At 43.4% G+C, this 15,769-nt stretch overlaps 1 protein-coding gene across 2 annotated transcripts in view; it reads right to left on the bottom strand.

Annotated features, from left to right (window-relative positions):
* The window catches only part of LOC133104311 (bMERB domain-containing protein 1), a 165,002-nt gene that overhangs the window by 112,724 nt on the left and 36,509 nt on the right, over nt 1-15,769 (bottom strand). For both annotated transcript variants that reach the window (XM_061209974.1, XM_061209973.1), the window contains exon 4: nt 13,419-13,686. In XM_061209974.1, the coding sequence (XP_061065957.1) occupies nt 13,419-13,686 (268 nt within the window). The remainder of the gene's footprint in view (nt 1-13,418; nt 13,687-15,769) is intronic.

Genomic DNA, 15,769 nt, shown 5'->3' with positions numbered 1-15,769 from the left:
GAGACCCCAGAGAGTCCCCCCACCCCCTTCCTCCACATGAGAACACAGCTACAACACAGTCATCTATGAACCAGGAAGCCCCTACCAGGCACTGGATCTGCCAGTGTCTTAATCTTGGACTTCTCAGCCTCCAGAACTGTGAGAGTGAAATTGCTGTTGTTTGAAAGCCCCCCAGCCTATGGTCTTCTGTCACAGCAGCCCAAATGGACCAAGACAAAGGGGTATAAACACAGGAAGAAAAACACGAAGTAAGGAAAGACTGGTTTGTCCCTTCCTCTGCTCATTATTGTCTATTTCCCAAATTTATCTCTGGGACCAGGATTATGGAGAGAGTTGTTTCTTTTTTCTGCCCTGGGATCACCAGGAGAAAGCTGGCATGTGGACGGACTTCCCTGGTGGTGCAGTGGTTAAGAATCCGCCTGCCAATGCAAGGGACATGGGTTTGAGCCCTGGTCCGGGAAGATCCCACATGCCACAGAGAAACTAAGCCCTTGCGTCACAACTACTGAACCTGAACTCTAGAACCCATGAGCCACAACTACTGAGCCCGAGTGCCACAACTACTGAAGCCTGCACGCCTAGAGCCCGTGCTCCGCAACAAGAGAAACCACCGTAATGAGAAGCCCACGCACCGCAATGAAGAGTAGCCCCACTGCTGCAACTAGAGAAAGCCCATGCACAACAACGAAGACCCAACGCAGCCAAAAATAAAATTATTAATTAAAAAAAAAAAAAAAAGAAATCTGGCACGTGGGAACTGCAATGGGAGAAGGTCTAAGTGGGAAGAGTCGGCATGGTGACAACCCAGAATCTTTAAAATTGGTTTCCACACACTATTTCAGGTGCCTTTCCCTTTAAAAATATGGAAAGCCAATGGAATTTAATATAGTTGGAAGTTTACAAGTAACTAAAGGGGAAGTTACGGACTTTTTGATGGTCCTAGATTCAAATCCCTTCTCCTTTGACTAATGGGGCAAGATTTTCATCTCTCTGTTCCTGGATTTCCATATATATATTAATACACACACACACACACACACACACACACACACACACAATGCTTTATCTTATAGGGTGGTAAAGAGGAGTAAATCAGATAAAACTGTATCTCCTCAATTTTGAGACCACTTTCTTCTCCCACATTTTAGCATTTCTGAAGTTAGGATGCCCCTTCCCCATCCCACAAATGCATAATTTAACATAAATGTATACATGTGATAATATTATTAAATAGATTTTTTTAGTGAAGTTTTCCTTTTGACTTTCTTTTTTGCTTGACTCTCCATTGCCCCCGCCTCACTCTGGCCCTCACATCAGCTCCGTCTCCCCCGCTCACTCCCCACCTTCCCCCAGGTAGCCCATAGCAACAACTTGTTATGCATTTTCCATGTTTTTCTCCATACTAATAAAATCACACACATACAAACACGCACACATACCCATGGATGCATATATATTAAACGTGCTATATACAGAGAGAAACATTTTGTTTTATAAAAATGAGATCCTGTTATATACATTTTCCTTGATCTCATTTTTCTCCCTCAATAATACCTCTAAGACAACTATTACTACTCTAATTTATTCCTTTGTAACAGCTCCCTACATTTCACAGTGGATGAACAATAATTTATTCAACCATTCTTCTACTCTTGTGCCTTCACTGTGTTCAGTGTTTCGGTTTTCTGTTTTTTGCACATACTCCCTTGTATACTGGTGCTTCTATTTCTGTTGGGTAGAGTCCCAGAGTCAGACTGCTGGGTCAAAGCATATGAGTATCTTAAACTTTAATAGATGTTATCTGACTGCTTTCCCCAAAGGCTGGAACACTCAACAATTTCACCAGCAGTGTCTAAGATGACTCTGCTCTCCGCATGAAATTAAAAGGACTTTTAATGGACCAGTACATTTAATGCTGCCATGTTGTTTTTTGTTCTTGTTGTTCCAAAAAGCTGTGATTGACTATGAATGGTGCATCCCACATTTGCTGACATCTAAGAATCAAGGAGATATGGTATATATGTCAAGCACCTTGCCCAGCCTACAACCATCATAGCATTCATGGTGCACCGCCAGTTCACAATAATAGTATCTATTCCTGTTGTTTTGTATCTGATCTGAAAATCTTGCATCCTTCCCTCAAAGCAGGAAAGCAAGAAGGCTCATCTACCCACAGGAGCAGGAACAAACTTTCTAAACCAGGAGATGGGCAGGTGATTTCGACCAAGACTCCAGCTAACTTTCTTTCTTTTTAGTTTGATGATTTTGAAGGTTTGCAAAACACAGTTAAATCATTTGTATCTCAGTCTTTGTGGATTAACAATTGCCCAATTCGGCAACTGGTGATTTTTTTGAATGTGAAGCTTCTGAGCGCTGGGTGATGTGATAGACACCGAGCATTCAGCATTCAGCAGTGAATGTGACACGCAGAGTTTCTGTGGTCATGGCACTCGCAGGAAGACAGAATCAAGTAATTGCACTCCAGGTTAGCCCAGAAAACTTGGTTTGACCCTATTAGGACTCACTTTCTCAAGGGCCTGCAAAAACACACCTGTGGCCAAACAACTGAATTAATCTCTTGAAAACATTTAGCTATGAGGGCATCGGGTCAGCAAGCTGACTGAATTCTGTTTCTGAAGGACTGGGAGACACAGCATCATCTCTTTGTCCTTTGGTTTTGCATCATTGGAAACAGGGACTGTTCCCAAAGAAGTTTTCTCAACTTCACTGAGGTATAATTGACAAAAATGTAAGATCTTTAAAGCGTACATTGTGGTGATTTGATATAGGTGAACATTGTGAAACGATTCTCACCGTGTAGTTAGTTAAAACATCTATCACCACACATGTTTATGTATTTGTTTATTTTTTTGGTGAGGACATTTAAGTTCTACTCTCTTAGCAAATTTCAATGATATAATTCAATATTATCAACTATAGTCATCATGTTTTATACTAGATCCTCCGACCTCTTTCATCTTTTTTTAAAAATTTTTAATGGAGTATAGTTGATTTACAATGTTGTGTTAGTTTCAGGGGTACAGCAGAGTGAATCAGTTAAACATATACATAGATCCACTCTTTTTCTTTTTTTTTTTAAGATTCTTTTCCCATATAGGCCATTACAGAGTATTGAGTAGAGTTCCCTGTGCTATACAGCAGGTTCTTATCAGACCTCCTTCACCTTCTACCTGAAAGCTGGTAGGTACCCTTTTACCAACCTCTTCCCATTTCCCCCCTCCCCCAGCCCCTGGCAACCACTTTTCTACTCTCTGTTTCTATGAGACTGATTTTCTTTTTTTTTTTAGATTCCACATATGTGATATCATGCAGTATTTGTCTTTCTCTCTCTAACTTACGTCACTTAGCAAAATGCCTTCAAGTTCCATCCATTTTGTCACAAATGGCAGGATTTCCTTCTTTTTCGTGGCTGAATAATATTCCATTGTATATATACAACACATCTTCTTTATCCATTCATCGGTTGGTGGACACTTAGGTTGTTTCCATGTCTTGGCTATTGTGAATAATGCTGCAGTGAGCATGGGGGTGTAGAGGGCTCTTTGATATCCTGTTTCCATTTCCTTCAGATATATTCCCAGAAGTGAGATTGCTGGATCATATGGTAGTTCTATTTTTTCCAAAAGACCTTAAGTCACCTGAAGGCAGGGACTATAGATGTCCTACTCAAAGGGCTACTGTACTCTCAAGAGCTTAGCACAATATCTGGCATATAAGAGGCTATCATTAAATATGTATTCAATGGATGAGGAAATGAATGGATGAATGGACAAATACATGAATGAATGACTTACCTGTTTGGGAATTTTAAAAATGAACTGAATAATTAGTGTCATGCATTGTAGTTATTTTCCAATTTGCATTTTATGAACTCTAGACATACTTGTCACCATCTTGTAATGCAGTTGTTGTTCGTGATTTATTCAAATAAATATGTCCCTGGAAACCCTAGTCTAGTGCAAACAGCCTGGGCTGTTGTGTCCTTGCTCAGTCCATACTGGCTGCACCCCTTCCCTGGGGTGAGTCCTTAACCTGTGTCCCCACTTACAAAGGGCCATGACGACTTCTGCCCTTTGCCCTTTTTTGTAAAGAGTAAATTAGAAAACACAGGAAAAGTATAAATTGGAAAGTGCTATAAAGGTAAGAGGCCATTACTATTACTTCTCCCGACACCCATAATCCATGCACCTCTTTAAACCCTACTGAAAGAGAGACTAAGCAGCACTGGTGCTGATGTATTTAAATGCCTAAGACCTCAGGCTAACAACAGTTATTTCCCACCTGTCACATTGCCTATGCTTAGAAGACCCTCTTTCTTTCCTCTCCGTAATCAACCACCAATGTTTTTTCCCTTCCAGATGTCTGTCTGGTTAGCCCCTTCCTCCCAACCCACTGCCACTGCTTTAGACTCCAGTCCCTGTGAACTCACGATCAGATGATTCCAAAACACGCCTGGTTGGTCTTCCACCGCCCCACAGTCCCTGCCCTTCCACCCCGTCTGCAACCACTGCCAGACAAGTCTTCCTAAGATGCTACTTTCTTTACCTCTGCCCCTTGTCCTGCAGTGGCTCCATGCAGCCTGTCATTTTTAATCTGCTCAAGTCTAGGGACCCTGATCAATCAACCTTGGACTTCCCCACTCCACCAATGCAGCCAAGTTCATGCATGCCTCCAACAATCTCCTTACACATTGTCACCTCCACTCTTTTCTTGAGGCCAGACCACCCACTTTAACTTTCCTCTTTTCCTTCTTTCCAATTGTTTAAATACTACCCAGTTAAAGTCCACTTTATGTCCTGTTCTGTCAGCATCATCATCATCAACGCCATCACCATCATTTAGGGAGACTGTGGCTTTCCACATTCTCTGCCAGGGCTTTCCACATTATCTCATTGAATCTTCCTCATTACCCTATGAGGCAGGTCTTCTTACTATCTCTATTTTATAGATGAGAAGACGAGGGACTTCCCTGGCGGTCCAGTGGTTAAGACTCCACGCTCCCAATGCAGGTTCAATCCCTGGTTGGGGAACTAAGATCCCACATGCCGCACAGTGCGGCCCAAAAAAAAAAAAAAAAAAAAAAGCTATGTATAGCTGAGAAGACGAAATTCAGAGAGGTTAAGTAACTAGCCCAAGGTCACAGAGCTAATAAGTGTTAAAGTCATGATTCAAATGCAGGCAGAATTCCCACTCTCAAACACTAGACTGTCCATGAAATCTTTCTTGGTCACCCCCAGGGAGGCCTGTCTCTGGGAAGCTACAAGTCTTCAAAACAGGAAAATTCTTCTGCTGCATTTCTGTAAATGTCTTTAAGCTCCCACCGCAGTTTTACCCCGAAGGCACTCTGAAGCAGTGAGACGTAGTCCTCAAGTTTACAAGGGGTGTGTTTGTAATGGAAAAGGAAATTAATGAGCCAGAGAACAGAATCAGTACTAAGAAACCCAGAGAAGTGTCTAACTGACCTTATCTGTATCTGTATTAAGAGCGGTTTTACTAATCCCAGGAAATAAGAAAGGCAGTTGGATGAAGTCACCCGTGCTGGGTTCAAGTTCCAGCTCTGCCACTTACTAGCAGACTGGCATCGGGCAAGTTGCTTAATCTCTTTGAGCCTCAGTTTCCTCATCTGTAAAATAGAGCAATAAATGGCTCCATTGCACCTCACATCATAGGGTGTGTTGGAAGGAGTAAATTAGAGCATGCATTTAAACACGTGCTTGGAGCAGGCACATAGTATGTGTTCAGTGTATGATATTTCTTACCATCATTCTCTTCTACTTCTCTTAGAATCACTAGTTTTGCTCCTTTAATGTCAAGGCATTTTAACTAACAAATAATTATCAGTAAGTCAGACTGATTCATTCAAACAAACAAAAATCCCCAAACTTTATTCTAGCAGTCTTGTCCTCGGTCACCCGACATGGACCCTGCAGGAAATGTGGAGCTGAGCCTTCTCCTGTCTAGCCTCCTATGAACTTATCTGGACTCCAAAATGCACTCACCTCCTGCCTGTCTTGTCTCCCTCACTCTTTAAGAGCCTAGCAAGCATGACTGATCCAGCTGTAGTTCCCGGGTAAAATGTGCACATGTGCCATTCCCTCTGCCTGGAATGCTGTTCCCCTCAGTCAGGGACAAAATATTGTTCACCTTTTCAGCCTACTTCAAGAGTCCTTTTCTCTTCCAGACCCCAGGAACCATCCCTCGGTGTGACCACTTGGACCTACAATATATTTGTTATTATATTATATAAATTATACCTGTATTTATTTATTTTTTATTTTATTTTTTTGGGTACGCCACACGGCTTGTGGGATCTTAGTTCCCCGAACAGGGATCGAACCTGGGCGCCTGGCAATGAGAGCGCTGAGTCCTAACCACTGGACCGCCAGGGAATTCCCATCTTAACCATTTCTAAGTGCACAGTTCAGTGGTATTAAGTACATTCCCATTTCACAAATGAAGAGAGTGGGGTCCAGGGAAGCTAGGCAACTTGCCCAAGATCACAGTGTTGGGAAGCAGCAGAGGGAGGAGTGGAACACAGCCAGCCAGAGAACTCCTTAATGGTGAAGTCTGGGTCTTCTTCATTAGCTAACACATAGTAGGGGCTCAAGCCCACTGGGTAAGTGAATAGTGAGGGAATGAGTGGGTTGTATGGTAAGCATCCTTGGGGGAGCTTTGTGAGTGATGTTCTGAAGAGCTACACTAAAAGAGCCTCCACCTGCACTTATCTCCAGCCCTCAGGATCATCCAGGTAACAGGTGATTCACATGAGTGAAACAGACCCCAAGGTTTCTTTCCAAGGGGAAAGAAACAGAAAAAAAAAAAAAAGTGGTGCATGGCCTTTGGGATCTCCACCTCCTTGCCTGAGGCTGGCAGCTCACCTGAAATGCCCTTCTCCCCTCTCTTCACCCACTGAAACCCTGCTCAGCCTTCAGGTCCAGTGCAAACACTCCTCCTGCTGTCATGCTGGAGCCCCCAGGAGGAGCCAATCTCTTCTTCTGCTCGTTTCCCACTTGCACCTTAATTTAGCATCTATTTCATACTGTTTATACCGGTTTATAATATAAATCATGATGTTCTTCACATCTGTGCTCCCCTTCCCCAAATCTGTAAGCTTCTTCAGAGTAGGGGCTGTGTCCTATTTCATCTCTAATCTCTGCAACATCTAGCGCGGTGCCACGAATAACAGACACTGACTAGGAACATTTAGAGTCAAAGAGAGCTAGAATCAGGCTCCAGCTCTACCATTCACTAGCTTCGTGGCCTTCAGCTTTCTTAACCTCCTTAAGCCTCAGTTTCCCCATCTATGAAAGGGGAATAATTATCTGCTGACCTAATAGAGTTGTTAAAATTTAATAAGCTCGAGTTCATAGCTAAGGCTCACTAACTACTATTATTATTAATAAGTGTTTAATAATTAATCAGAGACCAAGAATAGGCATAATTGATTTTGCCTTCAATGGACACATAAGAAGGAAACGCTTGCAAAAATGAAACTTAAAATACCGAATAAACAGAGCTATGTAAATAATTGGTTTTGTTCAAAGTACATACTAGATAATATCATATTCATCATCTTTGCCTTCCTGCTATTATGGTTCCTGCAATAAATTTACACAGTCAGTTGCCTCTCCAGGGAGACTGCAGAGACTAGCACACCTCCTAAACCTTAACCCGGTGCTCAGTCTCCCAAAAGGTGGTCCATGTTGCCTTTACCCTTGTCACTCCTTTCACACTAAGGAAATTCCTACCACTTATCCAAAATGGGATTGATTAGGAAGGACCCTGGGACTACAGCAAACAGTGATTACATCGATCACCATTTGCCCCATGGTCTGATTCTCCATCTAGTAGCCAATGTGACCTTTTAAAAACAAAAACCAGCTCATGTTAGTTAAGCTGGACAATCAGAAGCAGCTTCTCCTACAACAAGAATACAATCGTACTTTCTTTTTTTTTAACCACAACCTACAAGGTCCTACCCAGTCTGGCTCCTCGCTGATTTCTCTCCTCTCTCTACCCTGACCCTCCCGGTTCCAGCCACCCTGGCCTTCTGTCTCTTCCTCTAACATACCGAGGGCCTTTGCATTTGCTTCTTGGATCCTTGACATTTACATGGCAAAATGTCACCTCCTTAGGAGAGCATTTCCTAACCACTGGACGGGAAATAGCCCTCCCCTATTAATTCCCATATAACACATCATCATCTGAACGACATTATTTGTTTGCTTATGTATTGTCTGTCACCTTCACTCCCAACCCATTTCCTGCTTTCACCTTGAATAGAAGCTCCATGCAGGCAGGAACCTTGCCTGTCTTGCTCCACACTGTGTCTCAGCCCCTAGAACACTGCCTGGCACTTATAAAGCAGTTAATACCTATTTATTGAATGAATAAATGGGGAAGGGGGAGCAGATTATGGTCCTTTTTCACTTTTTATTTTTATATTTCAGATGAATTTGAATTCTTTATAAAGTGCATGTACTACTTCTGTAATAAGAAAAGAGAAATAAGACTAAAACAAAATAAAATTGAAATAATAAAATTAGCATATTTAATCAAACAGATGAAAGTAACACAAATTCCTTCCCAAGTATCTATTATATAGATTGCCGGCAATTCATATTTTTCAGCCTCCATGCTGTTTATTAAACCTGAAACGTTGGCCGGTTTAATGATCTGTTTGCCAGTCCGCACACACCCTTGGATTTTTAAATAATTGTCATCTCTCCTGGGCTCATAGAAAGATTATCATTTGAGCTTTCCACTTTATTCCAATCTCCAACTCATAGCACATTTATTTCCACCTCTATGCTTTTGCCAATGCTGTTATCTCTCCTGGTATCTCCTACCCGCTGTGCCACCCTCCCCCACCTCCCCTGTCCAAAATCTTGATCATCCTTTAAGGCACACTCAAATCTTTCAAGAAACAGCCACGACCACTGACAACTGTGCTTTTAAAAAGCTCTGTGCTTTGTCAAAAGGCACCTTGTCTTTGTGCCTCCCCTAATTAATTACAGTTGGTTGAAAGCAATACTTTTATATATCTAACCACACTGAAATGTCACTATGCATTTTCCAACTGAGTAAAAAAAAACAAAAAATCTACTCACTTCTAGTGGAAATATGTTGTCAAAAGTGGATGGGAGCAATTCCTTAGACTCTTTCTGAAAGGAGAAAATACTAGGTGGTTTCCAAGGATGCAAAAGCCGTTTCCTACACCTTCCCATAAGGAAGAAGGTGGTATCTAAACAATCATTACCTGGAATTTACAAAGAAATGCACGCAAGGAGAAACTGACTGGCAGGCTGGAATAATCTCCTCCAATGCTATTGGGCACCATCCTCTTATGTCCTATTGCTGTGGTCCCCAACCTTTTTGGCACCAGGGACCGGTTTCGTGGAAGACAATTTTTCCACGGACCGGGGGTGGGGGGATGGTTTCAGGATGATTCATGGGCATTACATTTATTGTGCACTTTATTTCTATTGTTATTACATTGTAATATATAATGAAATAATTATACAACTCACCATAATACAGAATCAGTGGGAGCCCTGAGCTTGTTTTCACTTGTCTCTCACTGATAAGGTTTTGATATGAGTCTTCAAGCAATTGATTTATTATGGTCTCTGTGCAGTCAGGCCTCTCTGTTAATGATAATCTGTATTTGCAGCCGCTCCCCAGCACTAGCATCACAGCATCAGCTCCACCTCAGATCATCAGGCATTAGATTCTCATAAGGAGCGCGCAACCTAGATCCCTCGCATGTGCAGTTCACAGTAGGGTTCGAGCTCCTATGAGAATCTAATGTCACCGGTGATCTGACAGGAGGCAGAGTTCAGGCAGTAGTGCAATGATAGGGAGAGTCTGTAAATACAGATGAAGCTTCGCTCACCTGCCTGCTGCTCACCTCCTGCTGTATGGCCTGGTTCCTAACAGGCCACAGGCTGATACCGGTCCATGGCCCGGGGTTGGGGACCCCTGCCCTATTGTGACAACCATTCAGCATGGATTGAGTGCTTACTGTATGTCAAGCACTGTGCTAAATGCGTTATATACATTATCTCATTTAATCCTCCCAACAGCCTGAAGTGGTCCTTACTATCCTGTTGGAAGATGTCACTGAGAGGATGGAACTGCCAGCTGACTCTTGAGCAGGACTGGGGTAATCGGAGGCTCCTCACCCGTCCCGTCCTTGAAATGTATATTCCGCCCATTCTTCTTGCACTAGGAGCCAGTTCAAGGATGCGGCTTTGAGAGAGTAGGATGTTGTTGAGACCATCCGGATGGGATACACCACCGAACCCCATTAAGGCCTCTATATAAACTGTTGAGATTCGGGCGGGCCGGTGCGGAGATATTGTGGCGCCCAAGACAAGCCTCGTATGTAAGTTCCCTTGTTGTTAAACCTGCCAGCTACCAATCTGGAGTGGCTGTCTCTTTCTTTGGCCTCTTCTTGCCCTCTGAGTACAGGGCCAGTTTCAGATTTCAGCTGGCAAGTTCCCAAGGGTTCAAACCAACATATCCCCATTTTATAGATGAGACAGCTAACTTACAGAACGGTTCAGCAATTTTCCCAGGGTGACAAAGCAACAAAGTGTTAGAGCTGGTTTGGATCCATGTCACCTGATTTCAAAACTCTCATTCTTAGCTACTATACTATTTATATCTTCTACCTAGAAACCTAGCTAACATTAAAGAGAACGGTTAATACAACCTTAACTGAAAATGACCAGTTTTGCAATCTTTTTCCCCTTTTCAAGTCTTTTTAAGTAACACCTACTCAGTGTTTAACATAAAATATTTAAATGTGTAAAAGTGTAAATGTGTAAAAGTTAAACAGAGAGTGTCTTTTTTTTAATGGGCCTCTCTTTTTCTCCAGCATTTCCTGCATAGCGACATTGGCTTGACAGTTATTATGCCACAGAATCAATAGTACTAATGTTCACACTTCGTTAATAAATAAGTGGAGGCCCCAGATGTTATGGGATGGACCCACAGATCCCCTGGGAGTTGAGAGAGAGTCCAAAAAGGAAAAAAAGCCACTTTAATTAAAAAAAAAAAAAAAAAGTTAGGCTGCAGACAAGAGTCTAGAGATCAAAAGTCTAGATTCAAAAGTGAAACTCTGGATCAGTGCTTTAAGAAGATTTTGAATTTGAATAGGTAAAAATGAAAGAAAAAAAAAGATTTGGGGATCCACACCAAAAGCAGATCAGAAACTGTGGTCTTGCATCTGAATGGGAAGCAAGAGTCAGAATCTTTGTTGGTTTGGAAGAGAGAGGATAAGAAAGCCTTTCCGCCAAGCTTTTAATAGTTTGCAGCCTAAGACTTAGAAGTACAAAAATTTCAGGAGCAAAAATGCTATAAATCAGGTTTTCACTGCAATTTTTCTGTATGCTTGAAATTTTTCCTAATAAAATGGTGAGAACATAAAAAAAAATAAGAGAATTATTAGGGACCTGGCCAACATTGCAGCTTTAGTCCAGAGTGTTGCTTTATGTAATTCTTTGCAAAGGATAAAAGCAGGTTCTTTCTACAGATGTAGTAATAAAATAATGGAAGCAGCCAATATATTCAGCACTTACCTTGAGCTCTACCTACATCATCTTATTGAATGTTCACAATTAAGCCATAAGGTATGTATTATTATCATCTCCGTTTCAGAGAACAGAGGCAGAGTGAGGCTTAAAAAAATGTGACTAGTTACAAATTCAGTCACATGCCAGCAAGGGGGCAGAGCCAGGATTCAAACCCAGGGCTTCTATTCTGCACAGACCCAGTAGTCTTTCAAGGCCACCGTGAACTCCAGACACCAACAGGCTGCCACATACTTAAAGTCACTAAATGTGTTCTGGGACTCTCAACAGATTTAGAAAGCTTCCTGAAAATGTGAAAGCAATACACCTTCAGGTTAAAAGCAGAGAGGGGCTCAGGAGCCCAACAAACGTGAGTTCAAATCCTAACTCTGCCACTTAAATCACATCACCTAGCAAGCCCCAATTTTTCCATCTATGTAAGGGGAGTCATAAGTCATAATATTCCCCTCAAGGAGGCTGTTCCAGGGATTGAATGAGAGGATGCATTTAAAGTTCTCAGCACAGGCAAGACCTAATACATGGCAATCTATCAACAAAAGGCAGCCATTGTGGGTATTATTTTGAGCTTGCAGGAAGACCAGAGACCCTCAGCCCTGGTGTCATGTTAAAGTATCAAAGCCAAAGGGTTTTGAAAGGATGAAATGGGAGGAAGGACCCATATTTTAAAAGGAGAAAGAAAAGAAAAGGAGAGAGGCTGGACACACTCTGGTTTCCAGGTGCAGAACTAAGACATTTGACTGTGATTTCTACTTGAACCCATGAAAACCAGAGTACAGTTGAGCCATTCTAAAAAGATCCTCTGAATTTGTAATTACAGGTACGGAGAAAGCACACACACAGACACACACACAATCTTCTACCAGGTGAAGACAGGAAAAGAGCATATTCACAATACTTCGGTCCAACATAGCTCAGCGCCAAGGCAGGAAGCTGAGGGTCCTTGTGAAGGGCGAGACGGCCCTTCCCAGCCCGGATGGAGGTACGGAGCTAAAGCAAGCAGTGCAAGTGCAGGGGACTGCTAAGTGCCCGGGGTTTGCAGGGAGGGCTGGTGACCCTGGGACCCCTGCAGCTGCCTCTATACTTTGAGAGCAGGAGTTTCAACTACTGCATCCTATTCATTAAAAACAAAAGATCCTTAGTTTATTTGTTAATGTTGTTGACCCCAAAATACCGTAGAGAGAAGCAGCAAATACAGTCTGTCCATTTCAGAACTGCCTTCTAGGATTGTACCCAAACCAGAGACTTTGAGTCAAGAGAGAAAGAAGGGCGTGCACAGGGTTAACCTTCCCCTAACCCTTTCCCTCCCACTCGCGACCCTGGAGAAGGCAGGGGAAGAAACGCTGGGAATTTCAGGTGTGCCCTGAACCTCACGCCGGGGGAGAAGCAAAAGCAGAAACCCAGCGGACACTCCCCCCTCTCCAGAGACGTGGGCGCTTTCCAGGATGGTCCAAAGGTTCCAGCGTCCCAGTGCATCCCGGGTGGAGAAAAGACCCTCCTCCCTGGGCTGCGGGAAAGACCCTACTTTCCAAGACCGGCTGCGAGCTTGGATCCGGGACTCCCGAGTCCACCCCAGACTCCCGGCTCAGCTGCCTGGAGATTCCCGAGCCTCCCGGTGAAGCCCAACCCGGAGGCTTTTGTTCGAGGGAGAGCGCGTCGCAGCGCAGCGCATCCCCGCAGCGCTGAAAGCCCCGCTGCGGGGGCGCTTCCCTCGGTCCGCTCCCTACCAACCCCGCGCTCCCGCGACCACCCGCTCCAGCGCACGGATCCCCAACTGTCCCCCCCTCACGCCCGAATACTCACTTCTCCCCAGTCCCTCCGCTTTCCACGCCGTCTCCTCCACCGCCCCATAGCGCCTCAAAGGCTTCTCAGCTTCCAGATGGATGGACAAAGATTGCTTTAACTCCATCGCTGATCTCCGCGGGCAGGTCGACGGGTCTCCCTTTACTCCATCCCCGCTGCGGGTTGCAGGGAGGGAGGCGGCTCCAGCCAGCAGCGTCTTAAGGGGCCGGGCGCTCGTGACGTCGCTCCATCTCTTCCGCCGCCAGGGCCGGGGACAGCCGACTGGTACCTGGTGGGAGGGGGGGGAGTGGTGGTGGAGAGAAGGATGAGGACGCATGCGCAATGGAGGCTTGGGGAGGGGCGCTTGGGGGCTGGGTAGACAGAAAAGAGGGTAGGTGATAACTCTACGAAGAACAACAAAACAACAACTAAAATAGAACCATCACAAAGGAAGTAAAAACAAGGCAGCAGCCCATACTGGGGCTTGTGGCGTCAGCGTGCTGCTAGGTTTTGAGTGGGATTTGTGAGAGCATCTCTATCTGGGGGCAATGGATCCATCTTTGTGGCGAGTGTACAGAAGCGTGAGTGTGGACCTGGATCTGTGGGTTCTGGGCTTGGCCGGGTGCATTTTTGTGACAATCTCTGTCGTTTGCATCTGTGTGTATTTTGAATTTGAATTTGAATATAAAATGGGACAATCTTGTCTGCCGGTGCCTGTGTCTACTCTGTATGTGTTTGCATGAACTTCAGAGAGACATGAAACTATTTTGGACACAAGTATAACAAAGCTATTTGGAACATGGGTCTTTACTTTCCAGAAACCCAGAGGTTTATCTTAACCAACAAAGCACGGCAGCATTAAAAGTACAAGGTAAAATCAGCAGCTAGACTGATTTTTAAAATAGTACTATTTATTGAATGATGGCTAGGTGCTAAACACTCCCCAATAACTCTGTGAAACAGATACTGTTTTGTTAGCTTTGTTTTATAGAGGATGAAACTGAGGTGCAGCAAGATTAAGTTATTTGCCCAAATACCCACACTTACCAAGTGGTCTGGTCAGCACTTGAATCCAGGCTTAGCCTCTTTATTGTACTGACCTTCTTGACTGCACAGGTATGTAGTTTTGTACTGGGTTGGGGGAGAAGCTCTATAGGACATGTGTTGTTCATTTGTTGTTTGTTGTTATTCTTAAGACATCATCTGGGGCAACTTTTGGTTTCCACACAGCTTGTGGAGGTATGAAAAGGCTTTAAGAAAATGATTTATCAACCAGCAGCAAGAGGCTTTAAAAATTTATGATCAGTAAAGTACTTCTAGGGCTTCCCTGGTGGTGCAGTGGTTGGGAATCAGCCTATCAATGCAGGGGACACGGGTTCAAGCCCTGGTCTGGGAAGATCCCACATGCCACAGGGCAACTAAGCTCATGTGCCACAGCTAACTGAGCCTGCACTCTAGAGCCCACACGCCACAACTACTGAAGCCCATGTGCCACGACTACTGAAGCCTGCACACCTAGAGCCCGTGCTCCACAACAAGAGGAGCCACCGCAATGAGAAGCCTGTGTACCACAACGAAGAGTAGCCCCTGCTCACCGCAACTAGAGAAAGCCCGCATGCAGCAACAAAGACCCAACGCAGCCAAAAGTAAATAAATAAAAATTTTTAAAAAATAATAAAGTACTTCTAAATAGCTCATGAGAGAAAAAGGATAAAACAATGAAAAATTTTAAATATTTAGACCTCAATAGTCATGAGAGTATCACATATCAAAACTTGTAAGTTTTGATGTAAGTAAATGCATAGCCTTAAATGCATGCATTTAAAAATGTAAGACTAAAAATAAATGGGTTAGGATGAATAGGTAAGCAAAATGTGGTCTTTCCATACAGTGGAATACTATTCAGCCTTTAAAAAGGAAGGGGATTCTGCAATATGCTACAACATGGATGAAACTTGAGGACATAATGCTAAGTGAAATAAACCAGTCACAAAAAGACAAACACTGTACAATTCCACTTATGTGAGGTGCCTAGAGTAGTGAAAATCACAGGAACAGAAAGTAGAATGGTGGTTGCTGGAGACTAAGGGGAGGGAAGAATGCGGAGTTTTTGTTTAATGGGTATAGATTTGCAGTATTTCAAGATGAAAAGAGTTTTGGGGGTGGATGGGGGTAATGGATGCACAACAGTGTGAATGTATTTAATACCACTGAGCTGTACACTTAAAACTAGTTGAACTGGTTAAAAAAAAATCATTGTGTTCCACTGAAAAGACTATAAGAGAAAAGAAGAGATAAAACCTAAGTGAAGTAGAAAAATAATAATAAGAGCATAAATTAAGGTAATAGGGACTTCCCTGGTGGCACAATCG

Source organism: Eubalaena glacialis, chromosome 13 (genome assembly GCF_028564815.1).
Source record: "Eubalaena glacialis isolate mEubGla1 chromosome 13, mEubGla1.1.hap2.+ XY, whole genome shotgun sequence".
Taxonomy (NCBI): domain Eukaryota; kingdom Metazoa; phylum Chordata; class Mammalia; order Artiodactyla; family Balaenidae; genus Eubalaena; species Eubalaena glacialis.
This window is presented reverse-complemented; position numbering and strand designations above follow the sequence as displayed.